We start from the raw sequence: 21,684 nt of genomic DNA, 5'->3' as shown, positions 1-21,684 counted from the left end.
CGTCCGGGTCACGTGGGCACTCCGGCCAGCCCGAGGAGAGAGCGCATGCGCCGAGAACCGCTGCCGCTGCCGCTTCCAAGTAGGCGAGAGGAACAGTTCCGAGCGGACGTCGAGAAATTCCGTCCTTCGTTGTTGGTCCTTTTTGGGGGCGGGTGTGTGTTTATTTTAAAAGCGGAGCGCCAATGTCGGCTGCCTGAAACGGTGCTCGCTTAGATCGCCTTTTTCTCTCATTTTTTGTTGTTGTTTAATCTCTCCTTCCTATTAAATCGAAAATAAAGGCGGCTTACAAGAATTAGAAACCCAGTTTTTTTCATCTGTAGGGTACCCCGAGTCCGTCAGAGGAAAAGGCGCGGTATAAAAAAAACGTATTATAATAATAATAATCATCACCATCATCTTACTTAGCTACTGAATGCCATTGCCATCCTGGTGATTTCCTGCAATAGGGTTTCAAGGGGCAACCCAGCAAATTAAAGCAGACCTCCTACAATATTGTCCCTGTCCTTTAGGGCAGGGGTAGAGACGTTGTGGCCCTCCAGTTGTAACTTCCTTGGTCTGTAGTTGTGCAAATGATGGTGATGATGATGATGAAATTTACTACTACTACCAGCATTGCACAATTAAAATAATATTCAAGCCTAAGTTTACTTAGGGAAGTTATACTGTATTCCATAAAGTTATCAAATAAGTGTACACAAGGCTACCTACTATACGGGAGCCTTTATAAGTTCTACTCATGTCACATTGCTTTTTGCAAACAGTTATATATGCTATCTTGTGATTTGAAACACAAGAATGACTAAATCCCAATTCCCCTGTTGTTCTGCAGGATGTTTGATGTTTATATTATTAAAAGTAAATGAGATGCTACTCTGTTTTACACTTACCTGCTGTAAGAAAGAAACCAGGAAGTACCATGGTGACATTCATATTTCTTGTTAAATATTTCTGTATATTAAAAAAAAATCAGTGTACATTCCAAGGAATCTTGTTCAATAGCTTTCACCCCAGCTGTTCTTGCTCTCCAATCTATATTTATTAAAAAGAACCAGCTAAACTCCAATTGGTTACCTTTCTATGGTTTGTGATTAGTTCTGAGGGACTTGCTTCATACAGAAAGCACTAAGAATTTCAGCAGTGGAATCTGATTGTATGCATGTTTTCTCAAAAAGTTAAGGCCCCTGTGTTGATTAGGACACACTTCTCTATGCACAATTACTGAGGAATAAGCCTTATGCAGCTCACTTGACTGCTGGGTAAACAAACACTACATGGGCCTTCATGGCTGCAGTCCTAAACATACATGGCAGTTAGCTCCATTGAACTCAGCAGGGCTTGAGTAAATACACAGAGTATCAGGCTGTACGTACAACTGGCCTTCTGTAATGAAACAGCAGAGAAAAGAAAAAGGAAACCATTAACTTCAATAACAAATAACCTTTCTCTTTTTTAAATGGTACTTACACTGAATATATTTAGATGTGATTTATTATAGAAATAGAACATATGTTAAAAATGTGGCTGTCTGGCTTATTGTGAATGCATCATTCCTTTTAATTTTCTGTAACTTTGAACCTGACGAGAGACAAAGAGTTTTATGATCCTTAATAACTGCAAATATCTCTTCTGCCAGTGTAATGTCAGTCCCATCAAAATTTGAATTGGGGCAAAGAGAAAGTAGTCAGAGGAGTTCAAAATAGGATGCAGCTGCGGGATGGAGGGTGCAAATATTGTTTGGGAGAATCTAGTGTGAGAATAACAGTCATGCTAAAATGACAAGCCCAGGTTGCTGGAGGGGGTGGGGGGGGAATGGATATGTACTTCTATATGTGGTGGTTTTGCCCTGTTATTTATTCTTTCTGGAAGAAAATATTTTATGGAATAGGCTAGTTTTACACCCCAAACTTTATTTACGGACCTAATGATGGTCCTATTATCCTTTTTCAATGGTTCGGAAACAGAGGTTTCTAGTAAAGGGCTACTTTATTTCTTTAATTAAATTTATATACAGTACTTCAATTCCTGTTTGCAGCACCCAGGCTCACAGTTGCCAAACACTGGAAGTCAATTGCAGAAGACTTGCAAAACTGTTGGTACCTCTATATCTGGACCATTGCTTTAATGGAAAAGTTGACAAAATATACCCAAACCATTTTATAATGTTTGGCATCCATTTATTGAATACATTAAAGTTAAAAGAAAATGATTGGCAGCCTCCCTCTTCTCATGGATTCCTATGGAAAAACATTATTGGATAATATGCTTATGAAGGACAATTGTCTGGAACGATAATGGAATACTACCACTACCTCCTCTTCTCATATCCTTCCTTTCCTTTCTTGCGCTGAACATGCCCCTCTTTCTTTATTATTGTTATTATTGCTTTTTGTATATTAGAAAATAAAACAAGAAAAAGATTATTCATACAACCTGAATTTGGAGTCTGCTAGTGTCCAATATGTTCAATTTGTATATTTATAAACAGATATTATAAAGACACTCTTAACTCCATTGTGTTCTCATAAGCAAACTGACTCTGCAAGGAGGCCACCCACATAAATTCAGTGAAGAGGCATGTGCCCCCCCCCAAAAAATTGTTAACATTACTTTGTATTTCAATAATAAAATTCGATGTCCAAGATTAATTCAGAGTTAAATTTAGTATGGAAACTGCAAAAATTTTCAAAATATCCATAGGCTCTATCTGTTCTAGAATTGTACCAAATAAATTATTTTTCTGAAAAATATTTATTGATGTGTTTCTCCCATAGATGTTTATAGATAGCAGTATTGTTAATTAATATGATTATCCAACTTTCCTTCTCCAAAGTCCCATGGTGTTAAAAGTAGTTCTTCACACTGGATTATTCACTCATTTTAGTTATTTCAATTTCCTGTCAATATGTATTGACAGGCTTTATGTAACCTTACATTCTCTGTGCATTCTGAATCAGTAGGGCTTCTAATACAACCATAAAAAAATGGTCTCTCTTGTGTGCTGGTGATTTAAAAACATTGTCCAAAATGATTTTTTCCCCATGGAAAAGAAAGCACTTATAAGAATAACCATAATTAATGGCAAATGACAACCACGCCTGGAAATTGCATGACAACCTTATAATCATGTTTACTCATAAATACATTACACTGCCCTCAATGGCTTAGATCCCAAAATAAATTCACAGGCATTTTCTATTACCGGTACTTCCTCCACCCTGCAGTCACTTGCGGTTCCCCAAAAGCCTCTGGTAGGTAGACTCATTGAAATTAATGAACTTGATTTCATTATACAATTCATCTACTCTTCACAGAACTAACATTGGCCACAAACCTTTACTTCTATAAATTTCCCCAAGTAAACTTACCTTAGGCTCCAAGCCCAATTTCAGGCAATCCTCTCCATTCCTCAACAGCCCTTTACACCCCATCCCATTTTCAGAAGGCCTCTGACCCTCCAAAGAGGGTCTTCGGTGACTGGGCAGGTGATTGCAGAGGGGAGAAAAGGACAATAAACTTTCTGTGAACTTCCTTGGGTTGATATTAGGAACCAAGCCAGCTTGATTTATGCCAAAGTAAATGTGCATAGGATTAATTTAGAAAAGCTGAAAGTAACCCCTGCAATGCATTTAATTCAAAAATATGTACCTCAACTTCAAAAGACAATTACTTAGGCTCCTAAGACTGCATCTTTTAAAGTCAGTGTAGGTTTAACAATGGGTTCATGGTAATACCTGTTCACCAATGCTTTTGTGCAACATACCATCTTCTCGCTTACTCATTCATACACATAGGGAATGAGGACTTTTATCTCCATTTTCCTCATTTTAAATATGAGGTCACTATGACAAAAAAGAAGAAAAAATCACAAATATCAAAATGTTATTGCAACACAGAAAATTCCATGCTACCTGTTTTGATACTACTAAATAGCACTGTTCTGTAAAACTAAATTGTTGCCAGAGGTTTGATAGATCTTTTTCTTCCCTTTTCATTTCATTTCAATCTGTGGCCAGGCTTGTACAGAGCATTTAGCGCACCACCTCCCTGCAGCCCCCCCCTCCCCGATATGCTCTGGAATGCACCAGGGGCGGGTGGGCTGCAGGGGCAGGAGAGGAAGGGGAAGTTCCAGTTCATAAGCAGAAGTCTGTTGTGCAAGCAGGTTCACACCATTGGATGTCACCCTATGTCAAACTTTCAAAAATATCATAGTTTTGCTGATGTTACAATATTATTTGTACTCAATTAGACATTTTATGAAAGAATATATAAATTTAGAGATGTCAAGTATGCAGAAAGATGCTATGCACAGAGTGAACATGTCATGAACTACCGTACAAACCACCCTGATTAATCAGAATGTAGTCCCGACCACTGAGCTGGGCATGAGAAGGGGTGAGGGAATAGAGTCACCTTCATTGTTTTTCTTAGATCAGGTTATCTAGATTTTCATGGCTGCCAGAACACACCCACTGTGAATCATTTTTCTATAACTCTGGCATATAGTAAATAGCACCACCTACTTTAATTAAAGGATCTTCTCACTGCGATTATTCAGTCCTTCCTTTCCCATACATAAGATGGAAAGAGAAAAATCACATTAAATCCAATTTATCTGTACTCTCTAATTTTCTGATGTACTCAGACATTCCCTAGAGGTTCTTGGGAAGGAGCACAAGCCTACTAGAAGAGGCTTTTATAATCTTCATAACTCCTCCTGCCCTTGTGTCTCTCTGAAACCCGTGGTGCATCAGCGTTGAAATAGGACATGGAAGACTAGGGTTCAAATTCACATTCAGTCATGTAGCTCACTGAGCAATTTTAAGCCAGTCAACACTTGACAGCCTACCCTGCCCCACTATGTTGCTTTGAGGATAAAATGGAGCAGAGTTAAAAGCACAACCTTGAGCTCCTTGGAGAAAAGGTAGGATATACAGTGGTACCTTGGGTTACAAACACTTCGGGTTACAGACTCTGCTAACCCGGAAGTAGTACCTTGGGTTAAGAACTTTGCCCCAGAGTTAACTTTGTTAAGAACAGAAATTGCATGGCAGTGGGAGGCCCCATTAGCTAAAGTGGTACCTCAGGTTAAGAACAGTTGCAGGTTAAGAACGGCCCTCTGAAATGAATTAAGTTCGTAACCAGAGGTACCACTGTACCATAAATGCAATGACAATACTGGTTGGATTTGCAGCTGTAAGCTGCTTGGTGGACTGGGGAAACTGCTCTCTACCTTCGGCTTCCGAGTTATTCATTCTTAGGTAAGCTTAAAATATCCAGTTGACATCCCCCATTCTGACTTCCCACCCATCCTGAATACAGTATTACTGTAGCTTCATCTACCATACACAATAGCCTGGTAGTGGTGTCACTGAATGCCAGGTTGGTTCTTATCATGGGTGAAGAGGGCAACCTACCATACACAGTTGAGAGCTGGATGGGAGAGCTAGGTAGGCCTGACCTGATACAACTCTGCTCACCTGGGTATTGTGTGCAACACTAATCCAGAGAAGGGGAGGGGGAGGCATTGACATAGTTCACAAAATCCCTCTTCCACACTAGGAAATCTCACCACTTGGAAGCTGGATGCGAGTGCCTGCATGGAGTCATGGAGAGAGGTTGGGAATACTGTTGTTTAACTGCCCCAAGCAACCTCACTAAACTGAGCTGGCAGAGATACCGGTAGTCTTCAGTGTAGTCTTGAAGGAACCCAGGATCATGTTCCTTGGTGATTTCAGTATCTATACCAAGGACACCTCAGGGCTGGCAAGGGATTTCATGGCCATTATGAAAACCACAGGATTGTCTCAGATTGCCTTTGGTCCAACACACACAGTTGTGTGTTGTTACTCTTTGTTCCTAGTGAACAGAGGGATCTTCTGGACATGGAAACCACTTCCTGGTGATGTCTGGACTTTTGCCAGCGGTCCTACTCTGCAGGAGTTAGGTACTGATTTTGATGGTCAACCTCTGAAGACTATGGGGGATTTTCCAGGGTACTGTGATCCTGTTGAGGCCTTGGTGTCATTGTGGATGGCAAGGTAAAGAGAGTCCTCTTTGGTGCTGCAGAACCTGCACTATGCTTTGGTTTAACAAGGAGCTATGAATAGTTACCCAGGCTGGAGAACAAGTGGTGGAAAACTCTCTCTGACGAAGCACTACAAAATTCTGCCTGTCAGTCAGGGGTGAAGAATTACTTGACAGCCTCCACTGTTTCCTCAGCAGTGTTGTTTTGGGTGTTCTGCTGGCTGGCCTTTTCAGAAGTGGTGGATGGCCGTCTGAAACACTCAATAGATTGCACTGAGCCGTGGGCACAGCACTTAAGCCATTCACCCCACAGCTCCTTGAATGCTGTAGTTGTTGCAATCCCAGTTGAGATGCCCAATGCAGTGTCTTACCATACTTTCTGGTATCAATTTCAGCTTAAGCAGTCTGTTGATGTGAACAGGACCCTGCAATAATGCAATCAGCTTCTTGCTCACTTGATCCTAGTCCATCCTGACTGGGAGAAATCAGTCTGGTGGATTGACCAGGTGGAGGGTGTAATGGCTGTGTTCTTAAGCCTATTGCACTTAAACAGGTGCCAGTGTGTCTGCTTCTGAAGAACCCCACCCTGAAGTCTTTGGTTTACAATTAGAATCCAGATGCAAATACCCACTTCTTGGACATGGTGGCAGGAGTTCCTGGAAAATAAGAATTAGCTAGATCCATTTCAGTCTGGGTTCAGGTAGTCTTGGGAAGGGACTAGCTTTGGTTGTCCTGATGGATGACCTGTATGAAGAATGGAACAGGGAAAGTGCAGCTCTGCTTCTGAATATCTCCACAGCTTGTCATATGACTATGGTATCCTCCTGGAACAGATCTGTGGGATGGGTATGGGATAACAGAGTTATAGTGAGTTCGCTCCAACCTACAGGGCCATGTCCAGAAAATAGCACCAGGGATTCTGTTTCAGGTCACATGATCCTTTTGCTACAGGGCACTAACTTGTTTACATGGAGCCACTGATTTGTGCTTTCATTTGTTGGGATATAACCATATACTTTCCCCCCTCAAAACATTAATGGATTTTGTGGTGGGCAAAATCAACCCTAGGTCTATCTGAAATTTCAAGGAACTACTGGAATTGCAATCACCCCTGGTAGCAGGAGTCTTTAAACAGTTGCACTCATTAAGACTTCAGGGTTTTTTATGTGGAAATATTTTAGGGATTTTATGATCAAGCCCTATGGTTTAATGGCGTATTAAAGGATGAACCAACAGAAGGAAATCCAACATCCGGCTTGTATATAGGCTTAAAGTTATGGACTTTTGTGTTTGTAATTTCAGCCCTCAAGAACAACTCACATGGTCTATTAACTTTGCCTTCAAGATTTTACAGCACTCTATGTAAATAACTCAGTTTCAAAGGCCGCACTGGAAATATAAGGTTCCTATGACTGTTGTAGATAGCAGACCATAAGCACTAGACAAAATTTGTCTATTTAGCTTAATCTTCAAGGATGCTACTGTGATCAAAGGTTGGTAATACTATGTCACAAGTTCAGAAGCATACTTCATCTGAAATGTTAATGAAATGGATTAAAGTGTCAATTATGTATTTATTTGTTTAAATTCGTATCCTGCCCTTCACCTGTAGATTTCAGGGTGGTTAACATTTATCCAGCACCAGCCATGCTAAATGCAAGTCTCAAAGAGTGCCACTATGCTGGGCATGTTCCAACAGAAACAGGCCATAGGTAGAAGACTACGTTTCATAAAGAAAAACAAGAATGGAAAATTTATCTCCATTGCAGTTCAGGAAAGGATGCATGGATTTTAAGGGTATGAGGTTAAGATTGTGCAGATGTACACTATGTAGCAACAACTCTTTAAGTAAAATGGTTTTAGAGTGGGCTAAGCTTCCTAACACATGTAGGCTTAGTTTGTATCAAATAAAATGTATTATTCCATGTTATGTAATCTACTTTCATAAATACATGGATATTGGTATAGCTCATGCAAATAACAGGATCATTTTATCCCACCTAATTCACAGCACGTGGGACGCAGGTGGCGCTGTGGGTTAAACCACAGAGCCTAGGGCTTGCTGATCAGAAGGTCGGAGGTTCGAATCCCTGCGACAGGGTGAGCTCCTGTTGCTCGGTCCCAGCTCCTGCCAACCAAGCAGTTCGAAAGCAGGTCAAACTGCAAGTAGATAAATAGGTACTGCTACAGCGGGAAGGTAAACGGCGTTTCCGTGTGCTGCTCTGGTTCGCCAGAAGCGGCTTTGTCATGCTGGCCACATGACCTGGAAGCTGTACGCCGGCTCCCTCGGCCAATAATGTGAGATGAGTGCGCAACCCCAGAGTCGGTCACGACTGGACCTAATGGTCAGGGGTCCCTTTACCCTTACTAATTCACAGCATAGCTATTTCACCTCTTACTTGCTCCTATGGAAATTATATATTCATCTCTCTTTGTTGGGCCAGTTGCATAGCAACTCTAGTTTGCAGTACAAGGAGGCCACATCTCACTAACAATGACTGTAGACCTCAATGGAATTGTGTTAGTTCTCACATCACCAAAGCGTGCCAACTTAAGAGCTATTGGGAATTGAGTATATTTTGAAAGAAGCTAAATTCCTTCTAGAAGGTATATTTTCCACCTGAATAATTTAAAGTTTTCTACTCATCTAGTAAGGAAGGAAAGAGAGGCAAAACAATTTTTAAAAATCGAACTGTAGACAAGAAAGCATATACCGGTACATATTAAAAAGAGAATGTAGCAATATTGTCTCTTGTTCATGCTAAACTTCCAATAAACATGCCCACCTGGAAAATGAATACAGCAGATGAACAGAATAATCACTCTGCCTTTCTGGGAAGGAAATAAGACCTTCTCTTTTCCACCACTACCTAGAAAAGATAGTTAGGGATTTTGTGGCAATGCAGGACCTACGCCATATTGTGCATACATAAGATTTCGATTCAGCAGTTGTTTCTAAATTTCCATTCACTCCACGCTTAAGATGCTCCTATGTTGGCAACTCTAAGCCAAGGTGAAGAAAGCAATTCCAAAGAGTCAGTCGCTACAGTCTCAAGAAATCAGTCCTTGCGGACTAGAATAAATGACAGGTGAGGAAATTCTTGCTTCTATTACAGACACACAAAACAAAACAAAAGGGAAAGAAGAATACAACTTCTCCCATCTCTACCACACTCAGCTCAAAGTCACTCTGAGCTCAGTGTAAATGAAAGTACAAGCTGCATGATAACCTAAAGAGCACTGCCTCCCTGTTCACTTGTGTTTACTCTAAAGTGGTGCCCAAAGACTGCTACCACTAGGAGTACAACTCCAGGGTGAGATGGAGGAAATAGAGGTCTGTATTTTTCTTCCCCACTAACCCAACCCATTTTGGTAGGCATTTTGCTAACGCAATATGAAACAAAAGTATAAAATCAGTAAAATATTCAAGATTTACAGAGGGACAAGTATCTACAACAAATCATTTTACTGCTCATGCAACCAAGGCAGGTGAACTAATAAAATAGTCACTTAATGCACTCTTTAAAAGTTTCATGATAACATTAATTGCACAATTTAACCTGTAAGCAAGAGATTAAGATCACTAATTCTCATGAAATCTACATTCACTTGACACACAGACCTTATCTGTAGACAGATCTGTGAAGCCCTGGGCTTTTACATTTAATTTAATGGGATCCACACATCAGTGAAGCAAATGTTTTCAGTGTCTATGTGTATTCACAACTGATTCTCTCTTCTGCAACAAAAGCTAAATATAAAAAATGTTCCAAAGTTATGGGTTGCATAAAGACCTCATTACCATGGGGGAGTCACTGTGAATGGTTCTTCGTGGCTCAGATGCATAGCTTGTATTCACAAAGAACCATGCGTCCAGCATTTTGGAGCCATTTTTGTAGAACTCACTTTAAGTTGAGGTCAGACAGGCCACCTCCCTGTTGAACCTCCAGCAGTGACTGAAGACCCAGCAGGCTTTTTAACTGAATTCTGATTTTATAGTTTTAACCTATTTTTAATTCTACTGTATTGAGTTTCCTATACACCACTTAGAGATGACTGTGTTTAACCAATATATTATCTTTTGAAATAAATAAATATTTTGGAAAGTATCAGTATTTTGGAACAATGTCACTGCCTGAGGAAGAGCACTTGCTCCATCTATCAACCGATTGACCTAACATTTTTCTAGAGAGGAGGATATAACTTGCTATTTAAAACAAACTTGCATTTATGCTGCCCAATGCTGTGGTTAATTATTAACCACAATTACTAAGAAGTAACTGCAGAGGATCTACTTGAACCCCAAGTTGAATTAATTAAGAAATACAATTTATGTTATGGAATTAGAGGTTCCCATTTTTCACATTTGACATTGCAGTAGTGAATCATCATTTTTACAGCATCAGTAAGTGCATTTAAAAACATACTGGGCGTAAAAATGACTTACAACAGTGGAAAAAGCCACAATAGACTACTGTATGAATGTAATAATACCTACCAACATTAGAAAAAAAATCAAGGAAAATGAAAACACAAAAACATCACAATTAACACCTGCAAGCATAACTATACAGTGGTGCCTCAGGTTACAAACACCTCAGGTTACAAACACTGGGTTACAGACTCTGCGAACCCGGACGTAGTACCTTGGGTTAAGAACTTTACCTCAGGATGAGAACAGAAATCGTGTGCCGGTGGCTCGGCAGCAGCGGGAGGCCCCATTAGCTAAAGTGGTACCTCAGGTTAAGAACAGTTTCAGGTTAAGAATGGACCTCCGGAACAAATTAAGCTCGTAACCAGAGATACCACTGTATAATAATCGCAAGAACTACCATCAGAGAGCAATCAATTTAATCAGAACAGTGTGAAAATTGAGATAACATAAAAGACAAAGCAAAAAAGAAACCTTAAAAAAAGATATCTGCAATGCATCCTGGTCAGAAGTAAGTCCAATTGAACTCAATGGGGCATACTCTAAGTTGATACAGAATTGGAGTCTTAGCTGAGATCTGCTCTCAGAAAGCACTTCTCTTATTTCAGTGGGTTAAGAGCATGAAAAATAGAGTTCTGTCATCACAAAAAGGATAGGGCAAAGTCGTCCACTAAATTAGCATGTTTATTTGTCAGTTGGTAAGAAGTCTGTTACTTGTGTAAGCAGCAAAACAAAAACAGAGCATGAATGATTCCTATGCAAAATCACTGTGAACAATAGCCTCTGCAGTGACCATTACACTTCTTAACCAAACATACAGAACATGCCATATGAAAAAGTTACTAACTGAACTACGTGCATTAAATATTGGGAGGAAAAAAGGTTTACATTTTTATTATAATTTACTTTAACAATCTAAGAAGTTTGCGGCCATCAGCAGTTCCAGTGCAATTTCAGGTGCAATTGGAAATTCAGGGATCTCTGTAGAGCTGTTAGTGTAGCGAACCTTATAGGTGAAATACATGCATACTTTGGATAGGACGTGGGAAGGAATCTCTCTGAAATTCACTTCATTTGTTTCATTTTCGGCAAATTGTCCTGTGTACATAAAAAAGACAAATGAGCACACTGATCTTTCTGCAAGTAAACATTTCAAAAAAACGTTGTGTATGATTTGGTAGAGTTCTTTGCCAGTTGAACCTGAGCATTTTAAGCATGCTGTGTCTCCTATATGCTTTAAAATTACTTCAATTTTGACCAGCTAAAGAAACAATATTTTTATTTTATGAATATTTGGAAGAATATTTTAACAATATTTATCCTACAAAACCAGCTCTTATGAGAGTTTTCACTTGCAAAGGTACTAGTGGGCTGATCAGAGTGAAATCTTGAACACGACAGAAGCTGTAAAAACAAGTTAATCAGGCAGTGCCCTTTTCAGCACTAGTACAAAGAATGACGGTTAGTTTTGGGCACCCAAAGGGATTCCAGACTTCTTTTTTCTTGGATGGTAACCTCTCACCCAACTCCACCCCACATACATGAACATGTCACAGAAAAAGTAGCTTCTGAAAACTCAGGGGAGTTCTAACAGGAGTTTTTTACATGACAAATAAATGCTGTTCAAAGAAAAAGGAACTAGTCACACACTTCAGGTGCATGGGAACCCTCAAGTACACTTAAATTAGGTCTTCGGAGCCTGGCCATTGTTTACATACAATCTAAAAATTATCACAGAGGACTACGCCAAAAAAAAGCAGTAAGTTGGTTAAGGAGAAGGTTGGCTGTCATGGATTCTACTGATTCTATTTTGAGAAGTGATATTTAATTTCCACATCGGTGACCCTGCTTCAGTTTGGTTCTGTACTTTAGATTTTTTAAAAATTTATGACTAGTTTTATGTATTGATAACTAGTTTTGTTATGTTTGTGATTATGTAAATCTTTTTATGTTGTAAACCGCCTTGAGCATGGTTTTAACTATGGAAAAGTGGCACGCAAATAAAATGATGATGATATAACGCTAAGCAAGAATGAGAGAATGAGGGTACTTGTTGGATAAATTTTGGCTGCTTCACTCCTCCCCACACCATCCTGAGCTAAGCCATGGTTTGGCTTAGCATTACATTCAAAAGTCATGAGCTGTAGCCAAGGTTTGTTCTGAAACGTGACAAACCACAAGCCTGGGTTTGGATAAAATGCTAAGTCAAACCTGTTTGGGGAAAACACCCTCACAGAGCAAATTCGAACCCCTGGCAGGTCAAGTTTGGCCTGTGGACCAACAGTTTTCTCAAACCACAGGGCTTATAGAAAAAGACATGGATTGAGCATTGCAAATGTTAATCTACTTTGGATTTTCCTCTTAAAACTTTATATTAGAAGTCCAGACCAAATTTTAAGGTGACATAATAAATATATCCTTATATGCCAGTTAATTTAAGGAAGCCATCATATAAGTACTTAAAAATAGCTCTAAAATTTGACAATAAGTCTGGTTTTAATATGTATGTCTCTTGTATCTCAACACATCCCTGCCTGTGATTATTCCGTCAAATGATTTCACCTTATCTTATGTCTGGAACAGTTTCCCAAAATATCTCTATGATGCTACCTCTCATGTTTCCTTCATACTTTCTTTACTTTCTCTATGAAGACTTTGGCACAATTTACTAGTCCTCATATAGAACTGTAATTAAGCCTAATTTGGGAGGCAATGTTTTTTGGGATGCAGCTTATCTATTATTATGAACTGGATTTTATTGTTACCTACTATGTCTATTTTTTAATGAAAAGTTGAGATTTCCTGTCATTTCCCCTTTCACTGATATCTAGAAGGTTCATGCCTCTCATTCTCTGCAAAGTACCATGTACATTGTTATAGAATTGTTACTCATAATACTGTAACAACAAGAATGAATGACGTATGCAGAGTCTATTGTTCTTTCTGCAAAATATGTCATTGATCAAATCAACTATTTTAGCCCTCTTGGGTTTATCACCCACTTAAAGAAGCAAAGAGGAAAAAAGTGAAATCTTAGCTGAAATAAGATACTAGCCTTTGGTACTCAAACACAGTGGTGTGCAAGGGTGTTTCAAGTGGTCAGTGTAGATAAAGGCTTAGATTACAAAATATGTTTAATGTTTCATGTACATCAAGTTGTTGGCCACATTACCTTTGACAGGCATAGAAATGAAAAAAGAAGAAGAAAAGTGAGCTTCTTTAATTAAGAAGTTGAAAAATTGGTTTATTCTAGGGCCCACATCACAAGCCATAGAAAACCACAATCAAATCCAAATGCATGCTACACTTTATTGAACCTACCTGGACCACTCAACATAGCTTTTATTGTTCCCGATGTGAGTGCATGCTCTCTTTTAACAATGAACTCATGGCCATCTGAGGATATCAATTTCACATACATAGCATCAGGGCCTTCACAGCCCCCATACGTCTTCTCTTCTCCATCTATAATACACAATTATTATTCTACTTCAATTCATGTATGTTAGAAAGCTTATGAATAAATAAATGAGAAAGTATTAACTTTCATTTAAATGTTTAATTATATGTTAAATTAAGAACAGTAAATTAAGAAATGCAAGAATGCTAGAAACAGCAACACAGTCAAAGTGCTCCAATAACTTTTTGACCAAAGACTCCTGGTTAAACTTAGTAGTAGTGAGATAAGAGGAAAGATCTTCTTGTGAAATCAGCACCTGGTTAAAGAATAGGAAGCAATGAGTTGGAATTCACAGACAGTTCTCACAATGAAGGGATGCGAAACATGTCTGCAAGGTTCTATGTTGGGATACTTAACTTGTTCATGAATGACCTGGAGTTAGGAGTGATCAGTGAAGTGGATGGGAGAAATATAGGAAGCTACAATATACCAAGCAAGACCATTGGTCCATCTAGCTCAGTATCAACACATACTGGCAGCAGCTCTCTATGGTTTCAGACGACAGGCTTCCCCAGTCCTACCTGGAGATGCCAGGGATTGAGCCTAATACCTTCTGCATGCAAAGAAATTGGAGTGCCACTAAGCTATAGCCTTTTCCCGGTCAATGTGATTCACTGCAACTAGGTGTAAAGTGATAGACTTTGGGGCAAAAAATCCTAACTTCATATTACACTGGTGGGGTCTGAGTTGGCAATGTGGGGAAAAACAAACCCCCCAAAGAAAAATGCATGTACTTCTATTCTCTCATTGTCACAAACACATATGCAACAGTCATGCATGTACACAGCACTCTTCCCCTCTCTCCCACACATACACACATGCAGACAAACACATAGACATTAATACACCAGACATGCAGGCACACATAAATACATTTTCAGGATTTCCAGGCTTCTTTACCCCAGTGCTGGAATAAAAGAGGATATCTAAAGAGCAGGCAAGGGGATCTTTTCAGCCACTTTTATTCCAGCGCTGGAAGATAAGCACCAGTGTGCTAAGCTCAGAGATAAAAGTAGAAGGTAGCATTTCTCTCCACCCCCACTTTGGTGCTGGGGTTAATAGAAATACTGCCTTTTACTCTGAAAGAGCAGGCAGAGGGCTTATCTCCAATCTTAGCACTGAGATTGGACATAAGAGACAGCTCTGCCTGCATTTTAAGGGCTTATCTCCAAGCTCCATAAAATGGCATGGGATGATTAGGAAGTGAGTGGGATCTGCTGGAACAGGCCTAGTTGGCTAGACTTAAGGACATGGTTGTCAGAGGCTACCTACCACTGCCACAGACATCTGGCTAGTCACTGTGGAAACTGGATGCTAAACTAACTAGGTCTTTCTTTTGATCCAGCAGGACTCTTCTTCTAACTTTTATCTCCTTAGTTGCTCAGCACCTATTCACATTGGATGGGTGCTGATCTACTAATCTGAAATCCTTGAAACTACTGAAGTGTTTTCTCATTGATGTTTAAACTCAGTTAACTTCCTATTATATCAATATAAAAATGCAAGATTAGCAACTTCACTAGAAACAAGGGAAATACTTCCTTCATCTTAGCATTGTTGATAGAAATTAACAGAAAGCAGTTGGAGGTGGCTAGTGCATTATTTCAACCAAATGGCTTTTGTTTTTTGGTATAGTACATGTCATTTGGAACTCTTCCTTGATAGAAGCTAGCTGTAAAATAAATATACAATTTCATGCATTAAACACTGAAGTAGAAATTAGCTTTATAGTACAATGCTGGACATATCTACTTATAATTAAGTCCTAATGAGTGCAATGTCATTTATTCCAAGGGATTATAGGATTTCAGCCTTGATCTGTTTCTTCCCTTGCCCCCAAATGCCCCATTCACTCTAGCCAGTTATCAAGTATACTCTAGAACTCCCTAGGCTTGGTTTGTAGGGACATAAAGCAGCCACTTTGCAAACACTAAGCAGATCTCAGTCTGATCTGTGCTAAGAGGTATTCCAGAAAAAAGAGTTACGTATGCAAGCACTACAAGTAATTATGGAATTGTAGAGTTTGAAGGAACCATGAGGGTCATCTAGTCCAACCCCCTGCAATGAAGGAATTTCCTTGCCCAACATGGGTCTTGAACCCGCACTTAAGAGTCTCATGCTCTACCAACTGAGCTATCCTGCATTGTTGCTTTCAAAATATCATTAAACATTTTGCCAAAACATGGAGAAAATAAAACTAGGCATTCATTATATGCTTAAAAAGCAAAGGTTGTTACCAAGGATATTTTTCATGGTACACTTACCCATCTCTTCTTATCAGATGGTTGGTTCTTTGCCCCTAGAGCCTTTTCGATAATATCTGAAAACAAATAGAAAAGTATATATACATTTAAGTTCATTACTAAAAGCAAAATACGTGGATTGGTGGCAATGTAAAAGGTCATAAATGGCAGTCCTTTCTATAGCTGATATTAAAGTTAAATAAAAACATGACTCAGCTATGTTTGCTGTGCCACATTACCACACCACATGTAGACCAGTGTTTTCATTAATCAGTACCAACAAGTATGAGATCAAGGTCACCCAAAACTCCTTAAAACCAATCCCATGACAATTTCCAGGAACAACCTCATAATCTCATCTGGGTATTTTTTGGCCACAAGACTCCAATTCAGATCGCAGATCGAATTAGATAGGTTAACTAATAACTACCGTTTGGGGGCACTGTCTGAATACATGCCTAACAATGGCTTTCTACCAAAGTATTTTTTTGGCTTATTGCAACTACTTTTTCCTCAGGTCCTGCTTGAACCTGATTCTCACTCCAAAAGAGGTAAGTTTAATATGAATTATTCATACATACCTTTTTAAGCTTCAAGACTAGATTACTGTGATATGATTTATGTGGGGCTTTGCTTGAAAACAGTTAGGAAAATTCCAATGGCCCAGAATAAGGCTACCCAGATGTTGGCCAACGAAAGCCAAGATAGCATATAAGGGTCTTCACTGGATACAAGTTGCCAGGCTCAACTCAAAATATTGATCCTTAACTTGTCCAAATAGTCAAGGTCACTTTTCAAGGCACTGGCCCTCCCAGAAATAACTACTCATTCCCTTAAGTTCATTGGGGAGGTCCAGTTCCAAATATAATAATAACAATAATAATGATGGTGGTGGTGTGTGTGTGTGTGTGCGCGCGCGCATGTGTATGTACATGCCACCCATCTGATTGGGTTGCCACAGTCACTCTGGGGGGCTCCCAACAAAAAATAGTGAAAACATAATTCAACATTAAACACTGAAAACTTCCACAGACGATATGTAATTAAAATGTACTAGTTTTCTATTGTCCAACAGGACTGATTTATCATTTGCTTTTGTAGGTAGGTGAATGCCTTTTATTCTATCTAGCTTCTATAGTCAAATGGATTTTTTCATAATACAAATTTAATACTAAAACAAACAAACAGTAAAATATGTTTTCATTTTGAATGCTTTATTAAATTATATTAGTTAGGTGCTTTGGGGTTTATTTTTGCTGAGAAGTAGCAATAAACATTATTTCATGGAGACAAGTTATACCGGTACTTCCTATGAGCCGGTAAGCACTCTTTCAGGGTGCAAGGGAAGACACAATGGAAGAAGGGACAATCACAATGGGCACAGATAGGGATTGGAATCTACTTTATAGTCACTTCCTTCACTATTTAAGAATACAAGTTAAGCAAAACAACAAAATTCACTGTTGCACAAGTGGACTTTGGCTCACAGTGGAACTTCCCCTCCCCCCCCAAAAAAAATTCTGGATGATCCCTCAGCATTGGTGCTGCAGTGAAGAAAAATGCAACACAAACACACAAAACTGATTCACTACCACCTTATAACACAAATCAGCCAAAGAGAGAACACACCACCATTTAAAAACACTTAAAAATGATTGACCTACCCTTCTTTGGGTCTTGGCCCCACTTTCCTGCCTAGTCATGCCACTCCTATAATGTCTCTTCCCAGTCTCAATGGAGTTCTTAGCTAACATATTGGCTACTGAACATTTCACTCCCACCAATGATCAACGCCATACTTGGTTACACCCATGTTTTGAAAAAACACAAAAACTTTCCATCATTGCAAAGGAATAATATCTGACAACTTATGGGGAAGAAATAACAGAGCAGAAGAGGGAAGGTTATTTACAACAAGCACAAGCCTGCAAATTTTCATGGATGATGTAATTTATGGTTGCTATATCATGTCATCCCAAAAACTTATGAGAAGCCCCTTTTGTTTCCTGTATACATTATAAAGGATTAGGTGTGCCCCATGATTTATCACAACTCTATAAAAGGTCCCCCCCACTACATTTCTAAAGAGATATTTAATTGTTCTGCCAACTATTTTATGGAAGAACATCAAAGATAAAAGACAATGCCTTCTTTAATTTTGTTGACAGTGTTAAAAGACAACAGAAAGAGGAGTTTTGACCTTTAGAATATAAACCGTTTATATGTTGTAAGTAGCATAACATCCACCAAGCTTTTTGCATAGTTTTCCAGATATAAGAATCTGTTATCTGCTACTTTCCCACACTGTGTATCTCCTAACATTCTTTTATTCAGCCTACCAATTCCCCACCCAACACTGCAAGCAGATCTGCTGGTACAAGCTTTATATTGTAGTTATTCAAAAGGTTGCTGGATACCAACAGCTATTTAACACTTAGGCAGCAGATTTTCTAAGAGCAGCTTTGCTGAATTTATCATGGGGAGGGAAGCATATGAAGGTCTCTTTGAATAATCAGCATACAAGCACACTGATTAATATTCTGTTTACATGCTATAATAAATATCAACTGAAATGAAATTTAGAAACAAACTACCAGTAAATAAGAACTGGAATTTCATCAAATTTGTAACTGAAAAAAATATTTGGGCCACTGAAGATTATGGGATGAGTGTCATTATGATCAGGCAGATCTCCAACTGACCCTGCAGGTTGCCATGACTGTAAGGCTATGCCACCTTAACTCCCCCATCCTTGGGTCATTCAGAGGTACACTGGCATATCTCCACTTCCCAGCTGGAATTTAGCAACTGAGCTTCCCTTGCAGATCTTAAAATAGCATAAGCCCTGAGAATGGGGTATTCCAGGGGTGTGGTGGGGGGAGGACCAGAGAGGGAGGATTTGGGCTTAGTCATGGACCTGACAACCCATTGTAAATTAAGCTAGCAAAATGGGAACTTTACCCCAAGCAGTAATTTAAAGGCTTATTCTCCCTCTGTCAGGCTTAGGCCAGCTCAGCCAGCAGTAGCCTTTCGGAATGAATATTGGATCTGGTGTAATTTATGCAGGTTTAATTTAAGCTGGGTTTACCATGCACCAGTTTCTTGTGTACTGTATAAGGACTGCTCCTATATGTATGTCTACTGTAAAAACTGTCCCCACTACCTGGTACAAAAAATAATTTTAACTCAGTGTTTCTCAAGCACATCTGAAATAAGTTTTGTTTTGATTGCTGATTAATTCACCCACAAACAATGAACTGGAATTTGGCTAATTGTGTCCCAAAACATGTGATTCATTATTTTTATGGCAATGCAATGAAAATTATGCCCACTCATACACAAACATCATTAAGATTAATTATATGAAAAGAGGAAGTCCTGGAACTTCTGAAAGAAAATTATTAAGATCTACTTATATTGTGACCTTTAGAATACTGTAGATGCAGCAAGCGCTACATCAAAGGAGCTCTGGACCAGAACAGTTAAAGTCATGAAGTGAGCTCCCCTCATTTACTAGGCTCTTGATATCTGCACCTTGAACGACAAAGATGGATACCAGGTCCTTTCTAGTGGTCACACACAACTCTGTTTCTCTGCCTATTCACCTGGTCCCTCTGTTAACCTATTTTTAAAACAAGAAAAAAAACTGCTTTGTTTTGCTAGGCGGGGGTGGAAATAACTCGACTTCTGTATTTTAATTCAGGTTGTTTTGTGTCATAAGCTGTTTTAAAATAACAGCAAGAGCCACTTGGGAACCGAGGCTGAAAAACAGGGGGATTCGTTGCATAAATAAAGGCTGATTTCAGGTGACACGCTCCATGCCTAAACTACACACAGACAGCCTGCTTTCCAAGACTTGGGACATGAAGATCCCCCTACCCGGTGGTTTTAGGAAAAGAAGTGTTAGAAACCAAGCAACACTGAAATCTGGGTACACTCGGGTTTTAATTGATGAGAAAAAGAAGCGCGACAGTGTGAGGAAAATCCAGGCGCGAGATCATGTGGGATGAAAAAAGCGCAGGCCGCATGGAGACTGTTCTGTGGATGTAGCTTTGGGTTCCTCCTCAAGGCGGTGGACTGAGGTGGCCCTGGGCTCTTTCGACAGAAGTGGGCCGGCTGTTTCGTATATGGGGCGGCGGCGACGACAGGGGGAACAGTCTGAGGCAAACGGAAGAGTTTTCGGGGGGCGAGTCGGTGTGGAGAAACGGGGGCCAACGAAGTTAGGCGAGGACGGCGCAGCTCTCTGTAGCAGGGCAGTTAAGAGCGGACTGTCCGCTGCGGACAGAAAAGCGCCGCACAGCGAACGCGTTCGGTTCCCTCAGGCTCAGCTGCGCCTCGGTCGCAACGGGACCTGCTTTTCACCCGGCCTCTTCCCAAAGTCAACAGGACGGGGGGGAAAGGGTCCCTGACGGCAGTCACAACACGCGAAAAGGGAAGGAATGGGTTTGCCGGTCGGCCCCACCCGCTGGTGCTCCCGTCCCCGCTCACCTCTGCCCTGCCAGCGCCCGAAAGATATTCGCCGAGTAGCTTCTCAGGCCCCTCACGGTTCCAGCCGGGACAACCGCCCCCCCTCTCCGCCCGAAACCACTTCCTTTCGGTCACAGACACCGGTTTCCGGTCTCCGAAGTTGACGCGTACGAAAAACCATAGAGAGAGGGAGGGGAGAGAAAGGCTAAAGTAGCGCCCCCTGTAGTTTCCCCTCTGATTCGACAATAACAAGGCGGCGCCGTCTTTGAGGCAGGGTAATTGGGGTCACGAAGAGTCGGACACGACTAAACGACTAAACAATGTGTAGCTGTAGCCCTCCACATGTTGCTGAACTCCCAATGATCAGGAATGTTGGGAGTTGCAGTCCAAAGTTTGTATCTATAGTTTAAGGTTCCAGAAGCCGCAGGCTAACACGGCTACCTTTATGAAATCTGATCTAGGCAATTTAAAAATTTTATTTAATGTCGCTGAAAATCCGAAACAGGAGTGTGTTCGATGTATTGTATAATTAAGCAGTCTAGACCACTCCTTTGTCGCACAAAAAGGGTGGCTTCGGTGTATTGTGTGTTCCCAACAACACTGAACCACACTGCAGCGCCGTCGTAAATTGCTCTCCAGCTACTTCTGCCTCCTCCATTTTCAGTGTTGGGTAATAACTGTGGACTGTGTCTTTGCTTTTCCACCAGAACTTTTTAATGGAAGGGAGTTACGCTTTCCCTACAGGAAAATAAGATCTGAGTTGGAGAGGCTATGATCTTGTATATTTACTTGTACTTTTTGAAGGCGGGGACGGATGAATGATACGCTGCTTGTCAAACCACAGCTCCAGGGGATTCTATCCTTTCTAGGGACCTGTGTTACTTTTGCGTTGCAGGTGGAGAAGAGAAATGGCAGACAAGTAAAAGGAACATCCCATTTCCAGGCAATGGGAGTGTCGCTATAGCGCTTTAAGTTTATAAATAAAGCATACACAATATAAACAACTCCCATCGCTTTATTGGGGGAAAACTCGATATTTGCATTCTTGGGATCACGGG

At 40.2% G+C, this 21,684-nt stretch overlaps 1 protein-coding gene across 1 annotated transcript; it reads right to left on the bottom strand.

The window, feature by feature from the left end:
• Positions 1-10,860: 10,860 nt before the first annotated feature.
• Positions 10,861-20,786, bottom strand: ELOC (elongin C). Its single transcript, XM_035125393.2, has 4 exons — positions 20,648-20,786; positions 16,181-16,236; positions 13,778-13,921; positions 10,861-11,554 (listed from the first exon to the last, which is right to left on the bottom strand). The coding sequence occupies exons 2-4, from the start codon at positions 16,182-16,184 to the stop codon at positions 11,364-11,366; spliced, it is 339 nt and encodes a 112-aa protein (XP_034981284.1). The 5' UTR covers positions 16,185-16,236; positions 20,648-20,786; the 3' UTR covers positions 10,861-11,363.
• Between the last annotated feature and the right edge of the window lie 898 nt (positions 20,787-21,684).

The sequence above is a fragment of the Zootoca vivipara genome, chromosome 8 (genome assembly GCF_963506605.1).
Source record: "Zootoca vivipara chromosome 8, rZooViv1.1, whole genome shotgun sequence".
Lineage (NCBI taxonomy): Eukaryota > Metazoa > Chordata > Lepidosauria > Squamata > Lacertidae > Zootoca > Zootoca vivipara.
The sequence above is the reverse complement of the archived record's forward strand: the minus strand, read 5'-3'. Positions and strand labels throughout refer to the sequence as shown.